The sequence below is a fragment of the Megalops cyprinoides genome, chromosome 2 (genome assembly GCF_013368585.1).
Source record: "Megalops cyprinoides isolate fMegCyp1 chromosome 2, fMegCyp1.pri, whole genome shotgun sequence".
Lineage (NCBI taxonomy): Eukaryota > Metazoa > Chordata > Actinopteri > Elopiformes > Megalopidae > Megalops > Megalops cyprinoides.
In genome coordinates, this window is record NC_050584.1 from 55,497,965 (window position 1) to 55,523,289 (window position 25,325).

At 40.1% G+C, this 25,325-nt stretch overlaps 2 protein-coding genes across 6 annotated transcripts; both read right to left on the reverse strand.

The window, feature by feature from the left end:
• Positions 1 to 3,246: 3,246 nt before the first annotated feature.
• prrx1b (paired related homeobox 1b) lies at positions 3,247 to 14,544 on the reverse strand. Of its 5 annotated transcripts, none has more exons than XM_036522428.1 (5): positions 13,653 to 14,544; positions 6,509 to 6,684; positions 5,396 to 5,577; positions 4,567 to 4,632; positions 3,247 to 4,204 (listed from the first exon to the last, which is right to left on the reverse strand). In XM_036522428.1, the coding sequence occupies exons 1-5, from the start codon at positions 13,897 to 13,899 to the stop codon at positions 4,072 to 4,074; spliced, it is 804 nt and encodes a 267-aa protein (XP_036378321.1). In that variant the 5' UTR covers positions 13,900 to 14,544; the 3' UTR covers positions 3,247 to 4,071. The 5 variants fall into 5 exon arrangements, with proteins under 5 accessions (XP_036378321.1, XP_036378318.1, XP_036378316.1 ...); XM_036522427.1 differs by having other exon boundaries at positions 4,058 to 4,204; positions 4,571 to 4,632; XM_036522424.1 differs by having other exon boundaries at positions 4,058 to 4,204; positions 4,571 to 4,632; positions 13,629 to 14,544.
• Positions 14,545 to 23,138: 8,594 nt separating this feature from the next.
• gorab (golgin, rab6-interacting) lies at positions 23,139 to 25,062 on the reverse strand. Its single transcript, XM_036522429.1, has 4 exons — positions 24,986 to 25,062; positions 24,164 to 24,473; positions 23,755 to 23,856; positions 23,139 to 23,389 (listed from the first exon to the last, which is right to left on the reverse strand). The coding sequence occupies exons 1-4, from the start codon at positions 25,038 to 25,040 to the stop codon at positions 23,245 to 23,247; spliced, it is 612 nt and encodes a 203-aa protein (XP_036378322.1). The 5' UTR covers positions 25,041 to 25,062; the 3' UTR covers positions 23,139 to 23,244.
• Positions 25,063 to 25,325: the final 263 nt, after the last annotated feature.

A 25,325-nucleotide genomic window follows, 5' to 3' on the forward strand; every position in this document is an offset into this window, starting at 1 on the left:
AGGAGTGAAGAAAAAAAAAAAGAACCCACTGAATATGGAGAAAGAAAAGAAGGAGCCTAAAAGAGAAAAGACAAGTAAACCACCAGCGCTTATTGGAAGAGGTGATGGGCCGGGGAAAGACTTTTTCCTCCACGGTCCGATCTCCCGGCTACCGTCGTGCCCGTCGCACGGCGAGGCGAGGCGAGTCCCCCCTCTCCGACTGTCTCCTCGCTAATGGGCTCCATATGTGGAGCGGGACGGGGTGAGCTGCAGGCATGTCATCCGCGGCTGGAAGGAGCCGCCTGTCCGAGGGGACTCTGTCAGGGCTGATGGAGGGCCGCGGCCCCGGGTTTCAGAGGCAGCGCACATCTGGAAACACTTCGGGTCAGCGGGCCCGGGCCATGAAAGGTGAGATGACCGGCCAGCCCTAGACGCCCAGCATGGCTAGCAATGCAAGGCTTTTGCCTTTCCCGACCCCCCCACCCCCTCACCCCCCACTTACACCCCAACTAATACCACACATCCCCCTCCGTACACATCCTGACTGAAGAGTCACATAGACTGGTCTTAGCCTGAGGTTATTCTCCCACAATGTAATGGCAACGCAGTGTCGCCAACATTGTGTTCTGTTCTCTTTGTGTTTCAGTACAAAAATCCCCCAATAATTTTATATGAGAGGGTTTTAATATGTGTTCAATCTGTGGTGTGCTCAAAAAAAAAAGAGACTTTCTACATCTAACTGCATTGCTTTTATTTTACCAGCAAATTTTGTTAGGCTGTGGCATATGCTTCACAACTTATTAAAATATTAGAAAGTTGAGCATTGCCAGGATAAAATAAGAGCTATGCAAAACTAAAAGGTGGAGTTGAAAGAGGAAATAGTTGGTTTCCAAAATAAACATCAACACTTTACAGCTCCTCGGTGTGCCGTTTTATAAGCCTGACTTGTGAAATTGCTGCGTCATAAAGGTTCCATTTCAAATGAAAGGGAACTGGACTTGTATATGAGGCTACATGAAAGGCACAAGTATCGGAATGCTGGGTGGAATTTAATATGGGTTTTAAATCTCATTTGAATCCATCACCCACAATGATTAATATAGCTGAAATGGGCAATCCGGATACAGCTGTGAGAGAACAAAGGGGTAACTTTCACAGAACAGAATAAGTTAGAGTACAAGTATAACAGAATTGATACAATCATGCATTTAGACCAGAGACAGCAAGGACTTCCTGCGGTTAGAAGACAATATTTATTCCATAGCTCTGACTGGAACTTGATTTCAGTGAAGCCTCTGCCAGACAGCTGAAACCATTTTCCTTACCCTGTCAGATTGGCACACATTCCTATCCACTGCCCCCTTTGTTGTTTTTTATTTTTGCTGAGAGTGAAACATTCCTGCAAGGATCTGTGACGTGACAGCATCTCAAACAGAGTGCGGCACCAGGACATAGGTGATGACACTGTCGGCACACCAGGGGTTTGCCGGGACTCAAACCCCAACAGCTGCAGCCCCACGCAGGGGGGGCAGCTCCGCAGGCAAAGCTCGCCACTGAGGGGCGTGAAGACCTTTGCACACAGCCCAGCACTCTGCCTGGAACCTCCCTGGCAGGAATCATGCAGGCCCTGGGCAGGACAGCTCTCGAGGCTGACGGCCATTGACTTCTATTTGTTACCCACTTTTTATTTTCACCATATCCCTTCCATACAAATATTTACGGTCTATATAACAGTTTCTATTATGTTCACCTTATGAGGAGTCACCTGTTTTCAGCAGACAGTCCCTGCCACAGTAACAGTCCTGAACCTTTTAGCAATGTGGAAGGGGGCCTGTTCACAGTGTGAGCAGCCCAGGAATTGTTTCTCAGTGTAGGCCTGTCTTCGTGAAATGGAGCCGTCCTTGAAATCTACTGGACTCTGCCCCTAGGATGCTGCAATATTAAAAGGCCTGACCGTATATCAGTCCAACTACTATCGTTTATGAAGCTCAGAATCAGCCTATGAATTCAGGCTGAACATAACAATGATGCGCTGGGGGAGCAGTTTGAGGAGCCACAGCTGAAGGCCCTCCATTCCCTCTCTGTTGTCTGTAACGCAGGTCATTTTAGGGCATCCTGCAAGCACGTGCAAATGGTGAAACCAGAGCGGGCGCGGTCAGTTGTAACAACTCTACGGAAATGGATTCAACCAGAAGAGGCCCCCAGGTCCAGGTTTAAGAAACAAGGATTTCCAGCATCATAAATGTATGTTGTTTTTAAGACGAATGTTTCTGTTCGGCAGACCCTGGGAAGAAAGCGCAACCAGTGAACTTGTCGTGCCCGCAGAGCTGCAGAAGAGTCCATCACTGAGCAATAAAACACTTTTATGGCATTTACATAAGCTCCGAAACTGTTTTCTCTCCTAAGTTGTTACAGTGCTCGTGGATTTTTGTTTTATCTGGAATCCAAAGTAAATATGAACGCTGTCCAGTAGTTGAATAGTAATCCCTGCGCATGCAGATGCATAGGCGGTTTACATCAGTTACTCTCATTGGCGAAAAATAATACTTCTAGGCTCCTTTATGTCACGGATGTTTGACAGATTTCTTCCATTTCTTTAATGCAGCAAGTAACACTTTGGGTATACTGAGTGCTTCTTTTATTAGAATCACATCTGTCCAGCTAATATCAAACTGTAAAGGTGGTTGACTCTTATACCAGAGGAATTTTGTATTAGCCTGTTGAAAATCAAATATTTTGATTCTTTTATTTGTGATTCTTACGGGGCATGTACTGTGTAATTTTGATTCTAAATTGCTGAAAGAAACAGGTGCTCAGACCGAGACCACAGCCATATACATAAATATGTTACTAGTGTTTTGCTGATTGCTATATTTATAGTCTGTAAACCAGCTTAACCATAGAAAATAATTATTTTAATGAAACATAACTATTTCATAGATATTTATTCCAAATGACCCTTTTTCTTAAATGAGATTTTACTGTAAACAAAATGTTATTGAAAGAAAAAGAAGCTGATGTGATTTTTCTAAACACTGAATCACTGTTGCCAGTAACAGCCAAGAGTGGAGATGTATTTTAATGAGAGCATTTTTTGAATTGGTAGATTTTCACAAAGCTGCACTTCAGCAAATAAAGCATTGAAATTGCCACATAAATGGAGAACGTGGAAACCTTTGTGATCCAGTTTCAAAGTCTGCAGGGGTTTTCATCCCCACTGTTTTGCTCCTGTTCCGGAGGGTAACACAGCTTCATCACATTGCTTGAGTTGTATTTTATTATAATATAAGATTTTCTGTTACAAAGAGTGATATCATACAAAGACAAAAAAGCAACTAGGTCTTTGGTTCAAAATGAGTTACATTAGCTTGCCTGTATAGTGTACATTATATAAATCATAATGCATTGATGACATTTGCTTGTCAGTGGTATAAATGGAAAAATGAAATAAACAATGTTAAAAATAGAAAATGTTCCCACAAATCTTCCCAGTCTATCTACTGGAGGAAATCCTCCTTTTCTGTTGTCCTGACAGTACCTGTATCGGCTGATGTTGGTCCGGTGTTTTATTCTGGTTGGGTGTCAGAAAAGATGACAGGCTGTTCAATAGCTGGAGAAACCATGGAGCCCGTGTCCAAAATCCCCCAGTAAACACCATTGAGATGTGCCAGAGATGTGCTCCGGTGGTGATGACTAGCGAAATGCACACAATCTGCCTTTTCTCAGCTCAAAACACTCAAGGTTAGTAATAATATGCTCCTTTTTTTGTAAATGAATTTTCTCCAGTTCAAACCAAATAAAAAAAAGGTTACAGCGTCCACACGTTTTCATTGACTAACTTGGCTGGACACATTTTTTTAAATGTTCTTGAATGTTCTCAAACCTTTCGGGTTTTGCTCTGTATTTCTGTCCCGTGCAGGGCGAGAATTTATATTCACCGATAAGATGACGTGCCGGCAAGATCAAGCTTCTGTTGTAATTCCGGAGGGGACGGATGGTTACCCGCCTTGGGTCTCTGCGGATCTCCACTGGGCAACAAGGGTCCGGTAAAACCAGCCCCCTCCCTCCAGTGCCACAGCCTTTGTGTCTTGCTCAGTTGACGGTGGGCACCTGGTTCAAGCTGTACTCCTTGGCCTTCAGGCGCAGGTTGGCAATGCTGTTGGCCATGTTCATTCCCTGGGTGGTGTTGGTGTTGGAACATGTGGGTGGGTAGGTAGCCATGGCGCTGGGGAGAACGGGAGATCACACGTCACATGTTTGAACGTCGCAGCGACGCATAAACAATCACCTGATTCCGAGCAGCAAGACATTTCAAAGAAAAAAAAAAAATCTGCATGAAGAAGAATGAATCCTGTGTTCAGAAAACCACAGCCTCCAGTCACTCCAGTATTTAAATAACAAACCGGAAAAGGGCTAGACAAGAGCTTGTACATGTGCTTCTGGGTCAGATCATTTTCTGGAGGTCTGTACCTTCCCTCAGTAAATTTAAATTACTGACAGAATATTTATTGCATTCACGGACCACTAACACTCAGAAACATAAGAAACAAACAAGGACCCATATTTAGTAAAAAATAAAAAAAATACTTGCTTTCTGAGGGCAGCATTTTCTGTGGAACTTGCACTGGTGCTCCCTCCGGCATTGGATACCAGCTTCAGAATATATAAATTGCGATGTATGTGTTAGGTCTGCATTGACTTCTTTTACTAGTTTCACATGCCCCAGCACGTTTTCTGGTCATGTGAAATAAAGCAGTATACAGTCGCGCCAGAAAAATATTCCCAGCTGACCAACATTTGACTGCTGCAAATAGCTTTTGCCAGATCAACAGTCATACATTTTATTTTTACAGTAAATCAAACCAATGTAACCAAAGTCACAAAAAATCCTGCCCAAAACACATTTTCTCTGCATCTGTTCACACATATCATGTAACGAAGGGTTCAGATAGGTGAATAGTAGATTTATTACAGTTTGTTTTCAGATTATCACCTCATCAGTTGGGGTTTAAGGGGGTCTTAGGGTCTTTTTCCCCTTTCAGTGTTCAAAGAGAACGTTAATTAACTGACAGCAACGGTTAGATGTTACATGTATTGTATGTTACCTCCTTGTCTCGTCAGCTGAGATGGCACCAAAACACTCAGGCAGTTTAATGGACACAAGTGAAATAGCGAAAGAGGAGAGAGGGATTATTATGAAGAGAGGAGAGTGTGTGCGAGAGACAGAAGTGGAGGGGATTACAGAGACCAGAGCAGTGAGGAGCAACAAACTGCCTCTGGGAAGCACAGACACAATCTTAATACAGCAGATGAGGAGGAGGATTGGGGGGGAGGGGATGAGGAGAGAGGGGCAGAGGAAATGAAACAAAAACAGGGTGTATTGTTGGGGTCACCAGGGGTCAGGGTGGAGGGGTACCTGTACGGGGAGGCACTGCCCCAGGATAGGTAGTCGTTCGGTCGAGGAGCAGGACGGGGTACAATCGGCTGCTCCACCGCCGTCACGTCTCCGGAGTAGGACTTGAGAAGAGAAGCGTTCTTGCTGGCCAGCATTGCCCGCTCATTCCTGCGAAACTTAGCCCTCCTGTTCTGAAACCATACCTGGAAAACATCCCCCCAAAGGAAAGAGAATTAAGACAGGCAAGGGCTGCAAGAGGGGTCCTTGTAGGATACAAGAAAATACTGGGAAGGTTGTGCAGGGAAACACAAAGGTTATGACTCAAACACGAATTCAAAAACACCTTCACGCCCTGATTCAATCAACTGGCAACACACTTTGGGTAATGACTTTAAGCTATCCTTACGCAGTTTCGCTTTGCACACAACCTCGGGAGTTTACCGGTCATTGAAATCAACTACAAAATGTTGTACAAGAAACAAACAAAAAAAACACCATTTCAATTTGTTACTCAAAATTAAGGGCAGAGCACGCTGTGGTTCATTTGAATCAGTGTCTTATTCGCATGAAGCTGTCTACATTCATATACATAATATCTCATATCTTATTACGGCTGTATTGTTTGCATGCTCTTTTACTTGTCCGGTGTAATATGGAGACAGGGATTCTTAACGCTGGTAATGCAGTGTTCCCACACTGAAAGAATATCTTTTATTAAAGTAATTCCGAGTCCTCGCTGGAGCATGATTGTGGCCCAGGGCGGCACAATGTCCTGTAACGCAATGCTTCAGGAATGAACCGAAAGTCTTTTTTTATCAAAGGATCTGTATCATTCTGGTACACATTAATCACAGATGTGTTTTCATTTTTTCCAACTGGTCATAATCCCCATGCAAAACATTCCCCACACAAGGGGAAGGGGTGCAGGCAAAAGAAGTCTTTTTGAAGACATACCGTAGAAAGCGAGGAGTAAAACCGTAACATAATTGTGACACAAACATTCCTGTTGCAGAAATTAAATGCACATCTGATTAATTGGTTTCTAATCACTATGGATAGGCAGCTGCCACTGCATGTAGGTGCAGCACAAGGAGAACATAACTGGCACATGACAGAGACCAGGCTGCTGCTTACCTGAACGCGCGCCTCGGTGAGGTTGACCCGGCGCGCCAGGTCCTCTCTGACAAAGGCGTCGGGGTAGTGCGTCCTCTCGAACACCCTCTCCAGGGCCTGCAGCTGGCTGCTATTGAAGGTGGTCCGGTTCCTTCGCTGTTTCCGCTTCTTCTTCTCCTCCGAGTTCAGCTGCTCATCTGCAAGTTCAGAAACACACACACACACACACACGTGCACACACATACACACACCCATGCACACATATGCACACAGACACGCACACATACACACACACGTGCGCACACACATGCACACACATACACACACACACAAATACAAATACATACACACACAGATGCATGCACAAACACACAGACACACACACACAAACACACACCTGCATCAGTACGGCCAATTAGTAATGACACACAGGTATCACAACATTCAAGAGGAGAAAAGGATACCAGAAACTTCACCATTTGTAACCGCATATATTAATAGTAATGACACACAGGTATCACATCATTCAAGAGGAGAAAAGGATACCAGAAACTTCACCATTTGTAACCGCATATATTAATAGTAATGACACACAGGTATCACATCATTCAAGAGGAGAAAAGGATACCAGAAACTTCACCATTTGTAACCGCATATATGAATGGTGCACCATTGTGAGTTTTACATGACATTTTTTGTTTGCTTCGCAGACATGCAATGCTAATGTATATGTAATGCGTTCTGTAATCCTTTTGAATCAATGGAGTTTTAATGGAGTAACAGATTTAAAATACTTCGCACAAGGATACGACAACAATACCGCCCCCCATAGCGATTTACACCTATGACCATTAGTCCAGTGCACAAATTACTGGATCTAATACCTTTTTAAATGGCTAAAGCTGGGCTGTTTATCTGCAGAATGTGCAGCACCAAATGCCACCATTTCCTAGTCACCTGCCCTGCACTGCACTCCAAAAAGAAACACTTCCTATCACACACGGCTGTCAGGGGCCTGAAGCTTTGTGCGCCCGTCTTCAGTATGAGTGAAGGACTGGACCAAGAGACAGGATCCTACACCTGCAAACATGCTGCTTTCTTGCACAATACAAACAACTGCAGCATTATGATTATAATATTAAAACTGTTTCGCTGCAATATACAGCTATACACCACGCTAAAGGAAAATTCCCTCCGGAAGTCTGTGACTCAGCTTTGGGACAGTGTGTACACAGCGTGTGAATATCTGCAGGCTTGCGCATATTACATCTCTGAATCTTAGCTGTCCTTCTTGAGAACAAACCAGACATGAACCTTCTGATTTGCTCCAAAAAATCTCCTTGCTTCTTAAAATACGTTAGAATTTCTTATTTGCATCTATATATAACTAGCTATACTAAAACTACAAACCAAACTCATCTTATCAAACACAACAAAAAATCAGCAGGAAACTCTAAACAGATTGAGATAGAGATGGCTCTATGATTCCCGTGAAAATACCTGTAACACATGTACTACACTGAAAATGTTAAATCAATGCATGCTAAGTATGTCTATAAAACACCAATGTGGTTCTGACATATACCTCACAGTCACTAATGTGCAAATAGATGATAATTACAGAATAGTATATTCAAATATTATCAGCATAGCTCTACATTCAAATATGATTCTCACGTTGCTGCTAATTAATCTTCGAAAATACATACTCCGCTTTATTTGCAGAACAGAAACTCTTGAACCATTCATTCATTTATGAACCTTTGATGAGCACCAATTCTGAGGGGTTACTTCAGTAGAGACAGAAAATAACAGCTCGCGGCACCTCGGGTTTCGCAGGGACTTTCTCCACGCCACAAGACAAACAGAGCGATTGTCTCATGCCCACACAGTGACACAGCCGCGGGCAGAGGAACAAATTGTATGTAATTAAGTCTGAGTTAATTACTTTTACAACCTATACAAACTGCTTCTACACCAGACCCCTTTTGTTTATCAGAAACAGGAGTTGAGGTCTCGGGAAACAGCAGAATTAGCATTCACCTGGAAGTAAAAGTTGATACTGGCAGAAGGCATAATCCTGGGTGTTTGTTTTTGTGCATTTATTGTTCTTAGACAGCATAAATGTGAAGCCTTCAGCAAAACCCTTTTGTTTTGACTTCTCACCAAACAAAAACAAGCCTGTCAAGAACCGTCCACTGAGAACCTTTCCAAAGGCAACAACACATGCATTGCGAACGTCGCATTTTGTCGTCACTGAAACAATGGGCCTGATTAATATCTAACTGAAAAGAGCATGCGTGTACTGATCTCTCATTAGGGTTTGACTGCAGCATAATATTTTTGTTCATGTTATCGACCGCCCGGCTCATCCTAAAGGGTAAAAAAACCTGAGGAGTGTGGTAAAGTTTGTCATTGGAAATGAAACATTAAAGGGTATTGTGGTTAAAATGAAGAGACCTGAATCTAGTTGGAAAATAGCAAGGACATAATTATGCTTGCTTTTCTTTTCACATGTTTACGATAGGATTGAATTAAGTGGAAGTTTTTTCTTGCAGTCTTGCTTTTAATTTTTTTTATCCAAACAAGTTCTATTTTTTACGAAAACATTGACAAAAATTGTGCGTAGTATATTTGAAACATGTTTACATAAAGCACACTTTCATAGAACTACAAAAATGAATTTAAAATAATACTGCAGATTAGGGTCGTTTACCTACGCTGGTTGTTTCCTTAAACTTCCACTATACAGTAGCCTACATTTGTTGGTTTATTGTTTTGTATACATTTGAGTGAATACAAAATGTATTTTGCATAAAACACGTGGTACTCATGGTTTTTTGAGCGACAGCAACAATAAAGAGGGGGTTTATAACTGTTTCCAATAAAATGTCCAAAGGAATTCTTCAGTACTTATGCATGAATCCATCATGACCTGATAAGCTCAATTACTGAGGGAGGCTTGGAGCTCATTTTTGTATTTATACGAAACACACATTAGCCTTCCAACGGGCAGTGACAAATTGATATAATAACCGTATATGAAAGAATTGATCTCACGTCCCCCTCCGCTAACTGTAACAGAGTTCAGAAGAGCACGCCAGTCCGTTACATTAGGTGACGTCACCCTAAGAGTGAGGACAAGAGGAAGATTGGTTATATTATGAAGGGCCACGAGGCTTTAACCGGGCGAGGTAGTCATGTCTCTCGGAGCTGCGCAGCCCAAAGTTTAAAACAATATTCAGATGGTATACACTCAAAAGGTAGCTATTTAATATGTTTAACACAGGTACCTTAAATGAACAAAATGAAACACAAGATCAGGCAATAATCCGTGACCAATTTAAATGTGTCCTTCGCCACAAAGAAAAAGTCGGTCGTACAAATTAAATTATGACTGAATCAGATGTAATATTAAGCGAAGTTCTCTGTTTTGTGCCTTGCGGTACAAAGGAATTTTCTAAATTTTTATTGTAGCAGTTGCATGCGCCCTCGTGGCCCGGCAGACGGGAGTGAATACTTCACTAAGACTTCCTGTCTCAGAGAAGAGACAGTCCTACCAGAGACACACTCCTTGCATACATCAATCAGTCATTTAATCACTCTACCCAATGACACTTCACAGAGGCAAAGAAAAATCTCCCGATGACGGATTGATTAGATCCGAGCTTTCACGGTTCTTTATCGCAAAAAAAAGAGATGAAAGCGAAGGATGAATAGAGCACTCTCCTGCTTTTTTAAGGTTTGGTATGCACCTCACATTTTTATATTAAGGCCATCAGTTCGTACAACTCTTAAGTAATGACACAATTGATACAATTTCTTCTTATTTCTTTCTCTTCTTCATCTTTTTAGTACATCCATCATTTCGACAGTTGCGCAGTTCACTGGGAGATGCGGCAAGTATTGCATAGGCCGATATGTAGGCTCGCTTTTTATGTCCTATGTCCACTGATAGTGAGCTCGGTTTTAGAAATGTTCCCCTCAATTAAATGCCTAATATTTGCCGTTTCCGAACGAATCAACACAAAATTACGACGTCAAACAACAGTCAGCCAAACAGTTTAGTAAGTAGGCTAATAGCTGTTTTTTTCTTGCATGGGCCTTTACGATTTACTTGTATCGACCTATACAGCAATTCATTCTGTGGTTTGCGTAACGGTATAATCCACGGGATTCGAAATTAAACCCTCCTGGTTACAGGTCCTGTCCCGTAAACCCTAATGTTTCTCCGCGGCCTGAATTTCCTTTTTCAATAAATTAGCGATACGGTAGGCTATGCACAAGCGAGGATATTTGCATCAGGAGAATATAAAATTTAACCCGTAACTACGTTATATGACGTCTTCCCGATAATCTTCTGAAATACAGCATAGTATATTATGTAAAGTAACTAGTTTCTACCCCGTTTTGCAGCAGATGAAAAGGAATTTGCATCGGTATGAACCCGTTATGGCTTTGCCAGTTTTTGAATATGAGTAAATATTATCCATTAAAATAATCCCCCTTCAAACGTAATGGATCAGAAAATATGTCTGAAGTCTGAATTCACTATTGCTAACTCATTGAAGTTTATTTAAAACTATATAAGAATACGGATTTAGAATATAATACTTAAAAAATTGGAGCAATAACTGGTTGTCAAAGACTATACTATATAAATGCATAATAATACGAAAGTCTGCGTGTAAAGGAAAATTAAAATTAGGAAAAAATAAAGTAACTGACATGTACAGGATGTGATATACGCAGGCAGTATGAAAAATATGGTATAAATGGTAAGTGAATCACGTGACTATTGACTCATTAGAAATAATTAGGTCGTGATCATAAATTGGTCTATGGCCCTGACGCATTGTATAAACACAAATCATGACTGCAGCAGGAAAGATGCAGACGTTCGATACAAATAAACTCACAAACTGGCAGAGCGAGAAATGAAGTGAGCAGAAAGGCACAGGAATTATTCAATAGAAGATGCCATTCGATAGCGAGCCGGGATTACTTCATAAATGTGAATATTATCAAACATCGAGGTCTCCTTGTTTAGCACATGCATTCAGTGTTGTAACTGAGAGGTATAGACAAATTCCTCTGCCTGGATCATGCTAAAAAAAAAAAAAAAAAAAAAAAAAAAACTATGGTTAATTAGGTAATGGCTCATCCATCTGTTCGACACCGGATTAACAGGTAATTGAGGTAAAATGATAGTCTTTCTGCATTCATGCGTCTGTTTGACAGGCTGTAGAAACCTCTTCTGATTAATAATATAATCATAGATAATATTGCTTGGTTCTGCATAATGACAATAATAATATGAGGATGAAGATGGAAATGAGGAACAACAAGAAACCAATATTAAAAATACTGTTACTACTACTAATCACAACAATAATACTCAGTACAGCCGTTGCTTGCTTGACCAACGTGGTGCTACATCGCACTGAAAATGCATCCCTCAGAAAAAGATATAAACAGCGTTTTGACATGAGTAATCTGTTGGAGTAGAAATAATCAGGGGTGAAAGAATTTAGGGTAAACACAATTAAAAGTGCGAAGGACCGGGAAAAAATTAAACTGACAAAGACAATTTTAACTACAACAGAGCCATCAACCATAGATATATAACAACAACAAAACAAGAGCAATAATAATGACAATGATAATGATAATAATAATATTAGACCTATGTCTTGTCTTCCATTATATTTTTCATTATTATCAGTCTCTTTAAATCAGATTTTGATTTTGAATGACACATTATGTGATATAATTTACTTTGAAAATGATTTAGTTAAACATTTATCTGAATTTGTGTTAAAATTAAAAACAAATGGGGGGCTAAGTATTCGAAATAAAAGTATAAATCTCGTACAATTTGCAATAAAAAAGAAATTAATAAACATCACGTACATTACCTAATTACATATTACCATTATCTATATATATTACCTAATATATAGTACCTGATATACACTTTACATATTACCTTGTACACATTCCTTTTTTCGTTCAAGATGCAGAGCTATTATAAGACATTGTTTTGTTTAAGTTTTCTCAATTGTTTGATAAATACAGAGACGGAAAACAATGACGCATTTTTATCCTTCTTTGCCACTGAGCACTTAACTGGAACGGTCCATATGCACTGGCGCGAGATTAACTTTACCTGAATCGCAGTGTTACACAGAGCTATATGTTTGTGGAGATAAACACACGGGTGTCTAGCTCCTCTCATTAAACATTTCCTCTCCAAAATATGCTTTCCGATCCTAATTGTACCATTTTTGCCTTTTCATCTGTTTTGCTGTAAATGGCAGCGGTTACAATGCTATCCTACTTCTATCAACTTTACTCCATTTGAATAATGTAGGTGTGTGATAGGGACATAGCTGGTTTGTGTACACTGGTTGAAATCGATAACTGTCAATGTTTAGTGGGAAAAAACATTCTGTTTTAGCCGAAACAAACCACTAAAAAATACACACACACACACACACACACACACGCCTTGACTGTGTTGGTCGAACCAATTGTTATGTACGAATTCACGGTTACGCTTTTGTTATAAAACAATATTAACAAACTCAAGTTCACTTCGCTCCTTAGCAGCTGTTTGATTTATTTGTGTAAAGCTCGATTGGTGTCTTACTGACCATATCAACTAACATCGCTATACTTCATCGACATCAAAGTGCTAATGGTAAATTAATGGCCATTTCGTGCGTTAGGACGTCAGATATGATGTATTGCAGCAGGTCAAGGAGGATTATTTCTGAATGCCTTATAACATTCAACAAAGCAAGTGTCTTAAGAAGCTTACATGACGTAGGCCTACATACATAGAAACAGAAGTTTATGTCTCTCAGCGCAGTCCTACACTATACAAAGGCTACATTAGTCGCCACACAACAGCAACAGCCTTTGTAGGAACAAGGCGCGAAGCACATATTGCGTACTGTAGCATTCCACAGTCAGCATAACACGTTTCGCTCTCTCAGTTATGTTTATTTGTTCAACTCTGCCTTACTCACAAATGTCAGAACTTCTGGCGCCGTGGAACTGACATACACATGCGCTAATGTGACAATCCTTTCTCTATAAAGGTGTTAATCACAGCTACAGCCCCGAGAGTACATACCCCGGGAGTACACTTCGCACTTACTCTCCTGCTGCGTAGTGTCGCTGCCGCTGGTCAGCCCCGGAGACTCGAGCATACTCCTTCCCGCCTCTCCGGTACTCTCGTCCGTCTGTGTCCCAACCATCTCCCCCGCCTCCTCCAGATCCAACAGGTGGCTTACAGAAAAGTTCTTTTTAGCCTGTAGGTTTTCCAGATTGGATGTAATCGGACTCTCCAGGCGGTTAGATATCGATGCTTGTCTGTCCATTACATGTGCATAACTAGAAGTCATGACGCAAAGAAAATACAGGAGAAAAAAAGCAGTAATAAGCGAGCCAAATTATTCCTTGCATACAAAAAGCACCAACAGCGCCTCCAAACCAATCAACAAGTCTTCGGTTTTTGTAGTAAAGGATAGATCAAGATTGTACAAATCCAGATGGAGTGACGTTCTTTCGGGGCTCGCGACGTTTTGTTGAACTTTCAGATCACGGGGCTTGTTACACAGACGAATAGTTTTTTTTTCCCTTCAGCTGGGTGTACACGGGAAATTGTACCTCAGCAGTTGTCCACTCACGCAAACTCCAAACACCGAACATACACCACTCATGTCACACTGTCTTGCCCCTGGATCTTACACCATCTTCGGAGAAGTTTTCCTCTTCTTCCTGTTGACTCAAGATCCTGAATGACTACGGTTGCAGAAATGATGATGTCTAACAGATGCGCATGTGAGTAATCTCTTGGTTTACGTTCGGTGGAGGAAGGCTGGAATTCTGCTGCTTTTTTGAAGCGAGCTCTTCCCTCCGTTGGATCAGGAGACTCAATGGCACTTCAAACGACGCACACTGGCACGCAGGGGAAGCCTGAACGGGGGAATAAATGAAAATTTGAGACCCCTGGGAGGGTAGATCGACCTAATAGGAGCCTGTAATTACGTGGCAATGCCTTTGTACTGTTTCTGACGTTTTACAGACCCCCTCTCCCCATCACAAGCCACCCCTCCCCTTACACAATACCCAGCACCGTCACCACCACTAAAACACCCTGATTACGGGGCTTAATGCAGCCTTGCCAGCGAGCGAGGAGCCCCAGAGCTCTGTGAGGGAGACCTAATTATCGCCAAGTATAAGAATATAATCATGCGAATCTGGCAGCTACGATACGGGGCCGCTTCAAAACCCGGTGATTATTTTTATTCAGAATTAAGACCTCCTGATTTTCTTTAGATCCTGGTCAAAAGTCTCATTTGCATGTTTTGATAAGAACTGTTGAGAGATTTGGAAAAATTCCATCACAAATGCAAAGAACGTTCATGTTTCCTGCTGCTTCTACAGTTTACCGCTCGAAGCAAGAAAAAAAATACATAAATACAGTATGCAGAATCTTAAATAGACACGCTTGACTGAAGGGCAAGCGTTTTCAACGGAGACCCACTGCACACACATTGCATGGTAAAACTCGTGTTTGATTCAGTGCTGAATATTGGTGACTGCTTAACATGATTCACTATGTATCTGCGTTTCATCAATGCTTATAGAATAAAAGTACTCAGCATTCATATAATGAAAAAAAGTAATTAAGCTCTTGAGGATGCAAAGTCGAGGATATATGATTTTTCAAAGTTTCTCGGATAAAAGCCAGAAACGAATAGTATTCGACACTCTTCGAGAATCCGACATTCTGATTACAAACAAGTCATATAACAAACATTTAACCGATTTGCACGACTCTGCCTTACATATAGTGAAAAAAAGTCTATTTGGAAGTATATTCTGAAAGTCAACCATAGCGTGCGCTTTCAGCGAGGGTCTTGACAGGAAAGAAGGGGTCCATGTGTTCAAATGGCAGGAGTCTATGCTCCAAGCTGCCATAGACAGCCCGTGGCTTCCAGCCCCGATCTGGGAAAAGAACACTTGATGCCATCAAAGGGATGCAGATTGAAACCAGATGTGCCTCTCTCGTTCTTTCCATGCATTTAATTAAGGCGCTGGGGTAGAGTAGACTTTTTCATCATTAGTTTTCCTCCAGATCCCATTTCTCCTTCCAGCCGCAGCACTCATGTTGGTACCAGCGCAATACCTCTTGTCTTTTTCGCCCAAATTCTCCACTGCGTACCGAAAACTAAAAAAATGGCTCTTTTAAATAAAAGACAAGGAAACGCCATGCAGTTTCTCATGTATTTTATTAACCAAAATGTTGCCTAAAATAGCAAAACATATACATCACAAGTTTAATCAATCAGTTTAATTTAATCACCCCCCCCCCCCAAGATCAGTTGAATTCGATTCATGTATACTATGAATTAAATTATTAAATATGTTAGGTTTGTCATTTCAATAGCATATTGAGGCAAATAACAAATACTGGATTTTATTTTGTCCCCAACCTTAGCACCAAGCCTAAATTCATATAAATAAGCCTATTGTGCATGTGTTAAGTGGTAAAAGTTCAGTTTTATATCCAACATTAAGAACACATTGCTGTTAAAGGGTGTTTGCTAAATTAATTGTGTAAAACAGGCAAATCTTATTTAAGATTTTGGCCTAACTATAAATGAAAACATCTTGTCAGAGAGAAGGATGTAAAAGGGCCAGCCTAACGGTTTGCAGCGGTGTGCCAGAACTTTGCTCGTTTAAAATTTAAATAAAGTTAAACTTAGAATTTTTATGATTTATGAATATGTTCAGGAAAAAATGAAATGTCCGTCCATACAATTAAACATTGACAAAACTGTGGCAGGAATTCGCAGCCAAGCCAGACAAAGAAGTCATTTCAAGGCCTTCTCTGGAGTGTTTATGAGTATATTATCTCAACCAGAAGACAAAGGCAGTAAGAAACGTCTGGCTTCAGCTCGTGAAAAACTTAAATGTAAATCTGTGAATGATTTATATACATCTTGGTGTCCGAAGCAGCCTTCTACCCCATATTTTTCATTTTTCAAGCAAAACAGGAAACGCTATTATTCCTAGAGGAACACTCGCTGTGCCCGGTATCTGAAGGCTTTGAAATTTCTTCTATAGGCTATGAATTCATTTTCAACATTCGAATGCCTCTTGCATGCTTGCGTCCCAAGACTAACTACAAAACAGGCAGCACGTATGGCCTGATTCCCTTGACGCACGTGGACGTATTATTATTAATATTATTATTACTATTGGTGTTGTTGTTGCTGTCGTCGTCTTCGTTGTTGTTGTTGCTTTGTAATTGTTTGTGGTGTTGCCGTTATTGATGTCGTGTATTTTATGTGATAATACATACACAGATGTATTCATATCATATGCTTCTTTAAATTGTTTTCGGAATGTATTCTCGCTGATTTGAATTCCGTCCAAAAATACAAATATAGGCTAGCTGAAAAATGAGAATAAGGGTAAACGACCAGTTTTGACAGATGAGACCGTATCTACAGGTGCTTCCATAACGAAAGTTATTCTAGATTATTCATTTTAATGCAGTTGCTGAAGCAAAGTACACCACTTTGACGAAGCAAGCACCGCAGCCTCGTGAACAATTCACTCTGTTCACGTGAGTCGTAAAAATAAAGCAACCAGGACCTCAATCTATAGAATTAACAGTACTTTATCTTTTGGCAGATCTTTAATGTTATTTTTCAAGCTTACAAAAATCTGCCAAGTTCATACGTTGTGATTTTTCTGAGCCACTGACCCATATAACTAACACTTTTGTACTTGGATGTTGTGTCTGATATATTCCATTTCGATCAATAAATTATCAAGATACACATCTAACTTTAAGATAGTATGTAATAAAACCAAGAACCCTTTGGAGAAAGACAATAGCCTATAAAGACCAGAAAACAAAATCAACATGTGTTATGAAGCACAGGTTAGCAATAATGTATCGTTTTTAATGTTCAGATTCGATGGCATGTGGTGCAAAATATTTTACATTCATTACTGAGAAAATCTTGTTTGAGTTGTTTAATCCACAGCGAATTTCACAATAATTCAATAAATAATTAAGTCTTTCAAGATTCCCCTCGTAAAACAGACAACACTGTACTCCCCTGGTAGGAGTAATGACACAGCTGTCAGGCGATCACTACAGAACGTCGCAGATCCTTTTTATTTCATAAAAATACAAGACTTTAAGTATAAAAAACACAATTTCAACAAGAGCTAAATTATTTTTGGAGATACACCGACTTCAAATGTAGGTGGTAGATTTCACATCAGAAGGGGGTAGGGGCGGGGTGGGGGTAAATTAATTTCATACTGGGCTTTGTAAACTACGTGTCGTTTAATTCGGAGCAGATTGATTTTATGTCGGAACACCACAAGCAGTTTGCAATTAGCGTTTAGAGGCTGTGTTGAACAGAAAACAATAAAGACAGATGTATTGTGACCAGACCTTCTGTGTCACTGAAACATTTAGGTTCAACGGGGAAGAATGACGTAGACATTATTAATAAATTCAAATTTAAACACAATGGCCCGTCCATAATGCATCTGCAATATCAGTTTCAATTAACTGTTCAAATAAATTAAATACCAACGATATTGAAAAGGATGGTGAACTACAATGACATCTGTGTCAATGTCTCTTTCTATGAATACTGGATATCTCATACCAAAAAGCTAATGTTTGTCATACAGGTTTTACATATTTCAAACATTTAATATGGCATTATAAATAATATAGTATTGTCATATCCTGCTATCACATTTAATTAATAATCAGTTTTATTGTGTTGGAATATCTGTTACACGTTCAGACGAATTTTCGAGAGAGAGAAAAAAAATCCCCAGTCGTTGCAATCACGAGAGAGTCGGGAGGCAACACATGAAGGTTCTCTATGCAGGATGTAAAAAGTCAACAAGGAGAAGTATTTAATACTAATTAGGGAAATAAAAACTGACAGAGGTCAACGTGCTACTTTAATCAGCACCAAGGGTCATTGGACAGCACTGTTCCGCTGGGCGAGGGGCTCCAGAGCAGGCCTATCGTATGAGAGGGTAATTTAGTCAGGACGAGTCAATCATTAATACACACATGTGCTAATATGACAGTTAAAATAACAGTATCAACACGAGTGCACGTTTCGCTATTAAAACCGAGCCTCGGGTTTCGCTTCATAATCTGATCTGACTGTAACTTTGATTCTAGTCAACGGAGGGGACGCAGCAGAAACGAAAAACAGCAGCAGCAACTACAGTCATGATAAAGACGTTTGTTTTTCCCTCACATTTTCAACGTAAAAAATGATAAAGTATAGGGTACAAATAATTTGCTTTTGGCAGGGGAAAATTTGAGAAACATTCAATCCCCAGAGAAGAATACGTTTGTTTAAAACAACTGTAAACTACAATAAAGTCGAATAATTCTAATCTTATACTTACCGACACAACCGATGGAATTTCCTTACTACAGGTTCAAATATTATAAATTGCCATCTATAATAGGCCTATATGCCAATAAAATAGACACACAACGTTTTAAAAGTAGATCTGTAAACGGCTCCAGTATTGTTCAATAATTTTGCGCGTCAATATCATTTGCATATTTTTACGTATTTGCTTACAGAACCAACATCGCGTAGCCTACATCTGACCATTCTGGGTGTTTGTGTCTCAGCGAAAAAGAAACATATTTCATAACATTGTATTGTTATGAATCTTAAACCATGTAACTAATGGCGAAGAATGCATAATATTTTGAGTTAATTTGAGCTTTTGCTATCTGTTGTCTCATTTTTTCCAAACCAGTAGCCTAACAAGTTCTGTCATAAAAGATCTCATTCATCTTTTTTTTTAACTCCACACGTTAAGATCTTGTACTCGCTAATTCGTATGACCATACATCATATCCGAACGGTACAGGTTATTTAACAGGGGATTTCTTAGCAGGCTTCAGTGCTGTTTTAGTACATAGCCTACTCAACGTGGAAATCTTTACCTTTTACCGTTACTCTAGGAGAGATGATTTAATTTATCTGCAAACTACGAAATTTGTATGCCCACTGTAGCATAAAGCACCAGAAAGTTAATCTTTGTTGTTTTAACAACTCAAATATTGATATGAATGAATTGATAGTTGTTATAAAACGCTTACATGATTATGTCAATTTAGGTCAAGACTGGATATATTTCGCGGTAAGAAACGTGTAAGAAATGCCTCAAACAGGCAGATCCAAAACCGTAAGGACTTTTCATCAGATGCATAAAATACTTATCTATAACAGTTGTTCATTTTTGTGAACGAGAACATAACCTTTTAATTCACACTTCATCTCACAGACCACGGCTGATTTAAACAATGAAAGGTTAAGTAAGTTTCCAGTGTTTCCCGTAAAAAAACAAACACAAAAACCACACAACGTTAATAATGCGTGCATTATTATTAATGATTAATGTTAATCCAATTAATATAATTCATTTCGTATACACAGCGTGTCAAGGTCAAAAATCTCTAACTAATGCCTGGCCAGAGGCACAGCTTTTCAGTAAAAGTTGATCTCACCCTCTTTTCACTTCTCAGGTTACACTGCCTTTTCCAACCTGTCTCAAGAGGGTGGCTCCACATAAATCAGGAACAGTTCGAAGGGAACGCCGTTCTCTGAAGTCAAGTACGCTTCACAAAATCGTAGGCTACCTTTATACCTAATTTATGTTGTAACCTACCAACAGTTCACACAGCGTATGGTTTCCATTATACCAAGGAAAATTCAAGTCATTATAATCAAGCTGTTAATTTTTACCAATTTCTGCGTGCGACCAGTGATGGTTATTATTTTGGAATATGGGGATTATTTCTGCCTGAAATACACAGCTTCAGAAAACTAACCGGTCTCATTCAGACGACGCCAACAATTTTGAAATGGGTGTACCTACCGGAGATCAATTTTCTATTAAACGGTAATAACATGTACTGACAAGGCAAACACTTTATTCTTGGCTTGCACCTAAATACTGACTGTCAACTTTTAGGAAATGCAAAGCGAAATTATGATTGCCACAGCTGTCAAATTATTTTTAAAGATACGCAGATCTTAGTTTTAACTGGACGCATACTATGGAGATTATATAGTGCGCCACGGTAAAATCCAGAAATTCAACAATTACATTTCGGTTATATTTTATAGCTATCATGCTGTCGATCAAATATCCAGATGCGCGTAAACCGTAGACACTCGTGGTGATTTAACAACATCAACTATTTTCTGTAACTTGGTCGACTGAAAAACAAGAATGGAAATTCTCAACTTCCTCAGCCCACGATCGACGTCGTTTTTACCCATTTACTGCTTACGCAATACTGGCGCAAAGAATCCAAAACCTGGGCACTGAAATAATCGACATAAAGGTAATCAGAAATGCTGTACAACATTCGGTTTTGGTAGGACATATTAAAATCCGACGTGTGCTTGAAATAATGACCAGCCACAACACAATTACACTTACCAAGTTCTAAAAATAGAAGTTCGCTGATGAAGTAATTCCATTTTTATTGGTCATAAAAGTTGAGAAATACAGTTGTTATTGTAAAAATAGTGTTTCTGTCTAATCCAAACACGAAAATGTCATAATTATTGTTTAAGGTAGCAACCTGAATTTGAGCTGTTAAAACATCATTCATTTAAGGCAGGTAACGTTCAGACACCAAAGTTCTCTTTGTATCCATGCCAACACCATGTAAACTGACACAGCCTGCAACAGAACCCAATATAAAGACAACACAAAAACATATACTTAAATACACAGAACATCTCTCACAATTACACAGAGGCACGTGAAGAAGTTAGAGTACACCAGAAAACCCACTGCTACCCTAGCATAAATATTACATTAGAACCTCAGATTTTCATCATTTCTCAAAGCTCACAAGACCCAAATTTCAGAGCAGTCATTTTACTACTGTGTGACCCAAACACAATTCATACAGCCATGATTCTGTCTGTATAAAAACTAAATAACAAATTCTATATTTGTTTCAGAGGCGGCATATTTCATGGCATAAAGGTGGAGATACAAAACACTCACAAAACACACATGATGGGGCATGACTAAATCCTCTCCAATGCACTGGCAGAAGGCTACCCATAAATTAGGCCTGTTATCAATATGCCACAGTGCAACAACACCCCACCCTTGCTCAGAGCCCACAAGCACATCATGACAAGATGTATAAACATAACTGCTCTGAAATGTCCCAGCGTTGTAAAAAACTCTTTTACCTAAAACATTCTCTTAGAATGAGCATATGCCAGTAGTTTATTACACATAAGTGTTTCATATTTGCCTCTCATTTCAAATGAGAATGAGCCATTTAAATTTTTTGGTAGAACAGGATTTCCCTTTTACCAAAAACTATGACATATTTATCAGACACAGCTATGAACTGAACTCAATAATACTGTGCTGGGATACACACAATATAAAATGCATTTCCTTGTTATCAAGGCTCAACAATCCTTAAAAAGAAAGGATGTGACAGAGACCTTGGGTTCAAAGTCTTTTTGCCCCCATCACCTCATACATTAAGGTCAGATATAAAATCATTCATAACACCTTGGGTACTTGAGCACATTGAATCACCATCTATAACTATCATGCAAGTGGGAGACCATGTTCTTGTTTTTCTGCTGAATACACTTTGGCGTAATATTTCAACATTATACAGTAGGTTCAAACATAAAATCCAACCTTATCAAGATAACTGGCTCTGACATGACACCACTAGGAGCTCAGTCAGGAAAGTGTCAGAGATATTGCATAGAATATGAATTTTTTTTTTTTTTCTCTCAAAGATAAAGAGAGGCGTCATCTGTGTATCAGGAGGCAGAAGCCTCAGGCTCGTTGTGTGGGTTAGCACCAGGCACACTGCAGTCCTGATCGCTTCTATTCGGCTCTGACTGAGGGAGTGGCCCGTTCTTGTTTTCATCCTCCTGCCGCAGGGTCCCGTCACCCTTTAAGTCAGATGCTGCCAGCGGGCCCTTCCCCTGGGTGCGCTGGGCTGCCTCCTCCTCCTCCTCCTCCTGCTGCTGAAGCATCTTCTCCACCTGTATCTCCAGCTCCAGCCGCTCCTCGTCGGCCTGCAGCTCCAGCTGCTGCATCAGCTCCTCCAGCTTGCTGGCCTTGCGTTGCTCATTCTCCTGGATGATGGCGTACAGGTGCTCCGTCAGCTGCTCCTTCACCTCCGTCTTCTTGTGCAGGTCAAGCTTTGCCGACACATACTCCGCCTCCGCCTTGTCGTAGCGTTTTCTGAAAGGGAGACGTGAACCTTCACAAGAGGGTCTTTCTTGCGATGTCATGGCTTATTGCTGCTTTTAATGAGGAGAAGAATCCACTGAGAGAAGAATCTATTCTCTATTCATAAAAAGACTTTTAGTCTGAGAATGAGAATGATGTTTACTTTAAAACCTACATGAAAATGGGTATGAGGAAAATCCTGCAGGGGGCAGTGTTTTAAGTTCTAACCCAAAAGCAAGAATATCATATTCATCACACCAGATATCGGGTAGCACTGATCAAACTTTTCACACTGCTCCTTATGTAAAAACCTTTCTAGCTAGCAGCAGAATTTCATTGGGTGTGCTCCCTTAAAATGAATTCTACATTACCTAAAGAAAATCACAGATGAAACCAAATCAACCCTTCAAGTGCACAACCTGTACTTACCTTGCTGTAGAGTAATCCCAGCTGGCCTGCTCTATCCTCCCCCTCAGGATCCCAATGTCATTAGACACCATGTCATCCAGTGCCTGTAGCTCCTTCTGGATCCTCTTCAGTTTCACAGCCTCTGCCTGGGTTTGCTTTGACCTACAAACAAAAGAAAAGGGACTCAGCATTTTCCCTGAGCAAATCTGGTTTCAAATCAAACCAGTGAGTTTCATTAAAATGGTAATAACAACTCAGGCTGCACAGTTATAATCTAGTTCAAGCATGCATGTTTTTTTTCTCCAATTTTTCTAGGGAAAAGGTGTAACACTAAGAATTATCTACTGTTATAGTAGTATCTGATACCAAGGTACCAGCTGGTACCAGTAATAAAAGCATAATTCGACATTTGTGTATTAAATGAGTATATACACTATGATTTGCTGTTTTACTTTATGTGTTTGAAAATCTTCAGACATTAGAAGTGCTAACACCAGTAATACTTAAACACACACTGTTTCTCTTACTTTTCAGCAATGGTCTTTGCAAGGAGAGCTTTTTTACGTTTATTCTTCTCTTCTATTATTCGCTGCTCTTGCTGAAGCTGTTCCAAGCGAGTCTTCTCTCTCCTGTAATTTCATCAATATACATTAAGTCAGAAAAAGATGACAAAACAAACACAAATTTGCAGAAATGACCACAAACATTAATATACCTGAGTGATTAAAAAGCAAACTTTCCAGCTCTTAAGTTCAAGTGATATTCTAAACATAGCGAAATTGAAATTTAGTTCAAATATGCTAATGATCACTCTCGTCACAGAAACCAAGGATAATGCCTCATATTCACGGTTTGATGCATGTAGTGCCTATGCAGAAGTAAGTACAACCATTTGGCAAAATCAGGCTCTCTTATCAGTATCATAGACTTACTAACAATTCCACCTCTTGTGTTTCCAGTTCCTTTGCCATCGGTACTGGGGATGTTTCTGTAGTCGCTACCACGGGCTGGCTGACAGCTACCGGTTCTTGCTGATGACTGCTGGTACTTCCAGGAGGCTCTTGCGTTGTTCTGGGGGCCTGGGCTTTGGGCTTGGCGAGCTGCTGTTCGGGTAATATGGGGACGGCACCATCCTGCTGTTTTTGAGAGGCCAGCTGCAATACCCTTTCCCGCTGCAGCTGTTGACGACTGCGGTTGGTGGGAGCCGTTTTTCGACCACGACCTACAACACCGGCCGTAGTCTGTTCTGGTGGTGAGAGACAGAAAGTAAATTGTGTAAACTTTGTACTTGCCCCACTAAACTTCAAGACTTTATATACACACACACATATACATATATACATATATACATATATATATATATATATATATATATATATATATATATATATATATATATATATATGTATATATGTGTGCGTGTGTATAAGTAATACAGCCAGCGATATGGTAACTCAAAGGGGGAGTAAACTGACTCAGTCTCCAGGAATTACATTTGGCTAACTAGCAATTTATTTGACTAGACTAGACAATCTTGCAAGTTGCACTCCTCGCTATTAGCTAAAACAGCCAACGTTAGCAAACTCTTCCCAGTGCTTACTAATAAAGAAAAACACTAGCGACCTAAACAGATAAAGGTGCATGCTCGAACATGCTTACAGAAGTATCACTACCCGCAGTGGCACTGCAAATACATCAGAAAGTTAACTATCTAGTTAGGAACAGATTAACACTAGCCAAGTTAGCAACATTGGCTACCTTTCTGCTGCAGCCTCCGGAGCTCTTCATCAGAAAAGCCTGCCCAACCAGCCATTTCACTGCTACTTTCAGATATTCTTTTGCAACGAAATATTCCTCTTAAAATATTTTTTTAGAAGTAGTAGTTTTTTTTTTTTTTAGAAGAAGCAGACTTTAGGGGATCTGAGAACTCCGAACTTTCCCATTCCTGCGCCGCAAGCTGCCATGTTTGAGTGGTTGCCACGTACAAGACCCAAAATAGGTCCTTCGGGTGATGGTCAAAAATAGTGCCTGCTAACATGTTTTTAAGAACTTAAATATAATTAAAGAATACCTCCAGTACTTGATTGAGTCGTAAAAT

Excerpts from the sequence above, each read along its gene's own strand:
- prrx1b (XM_036522428.1), bottom strand. The coding sequence starts at position 13,899 with ATGACTTCTAGTTATGCACATGTAATGGACAGACAAGCATCGATATCT. Across the intron at positions 6,685-13,652 it reads CGACACTACGCAGCAGGAGA|ATGAGCAGCTGAACTCGGAG; the intron begins GTAAGTGCGAAG and ends CTGAACTTGCAG. Across the intron at positions 4,633-5,395 it reads GGCAGTGCCTCCCCGTACAG|CTGGTATCCAATGCCGGAGG; the intron begins GTACCCCTCCAC and ends TATATTCTGAAG.
- gorab (XM_036522429.1), bottom strand. The coding sequence starts at position 25,040 with ATGGCTGGTTGGGCAGGCTTTTCTGATGAAGAGCTCCGGAGGCTGCAG. Across the intron at positions 23,857-24,163 it reads GAAACACAAGAGGTGGAATT|GAGAGAGAAGACTCGCTTGG; the intron begins GTTAGTAAGTCT and ends ATGAAATTACAG. Across the intron at positions 23,390-23,754 it reads GCAAAGACCATTGCTGAAAA|GTCAAAGCAAACCCAGGCAG; the intron begins GTAAGAGAAACA and ends TTTTGTTTGTAG.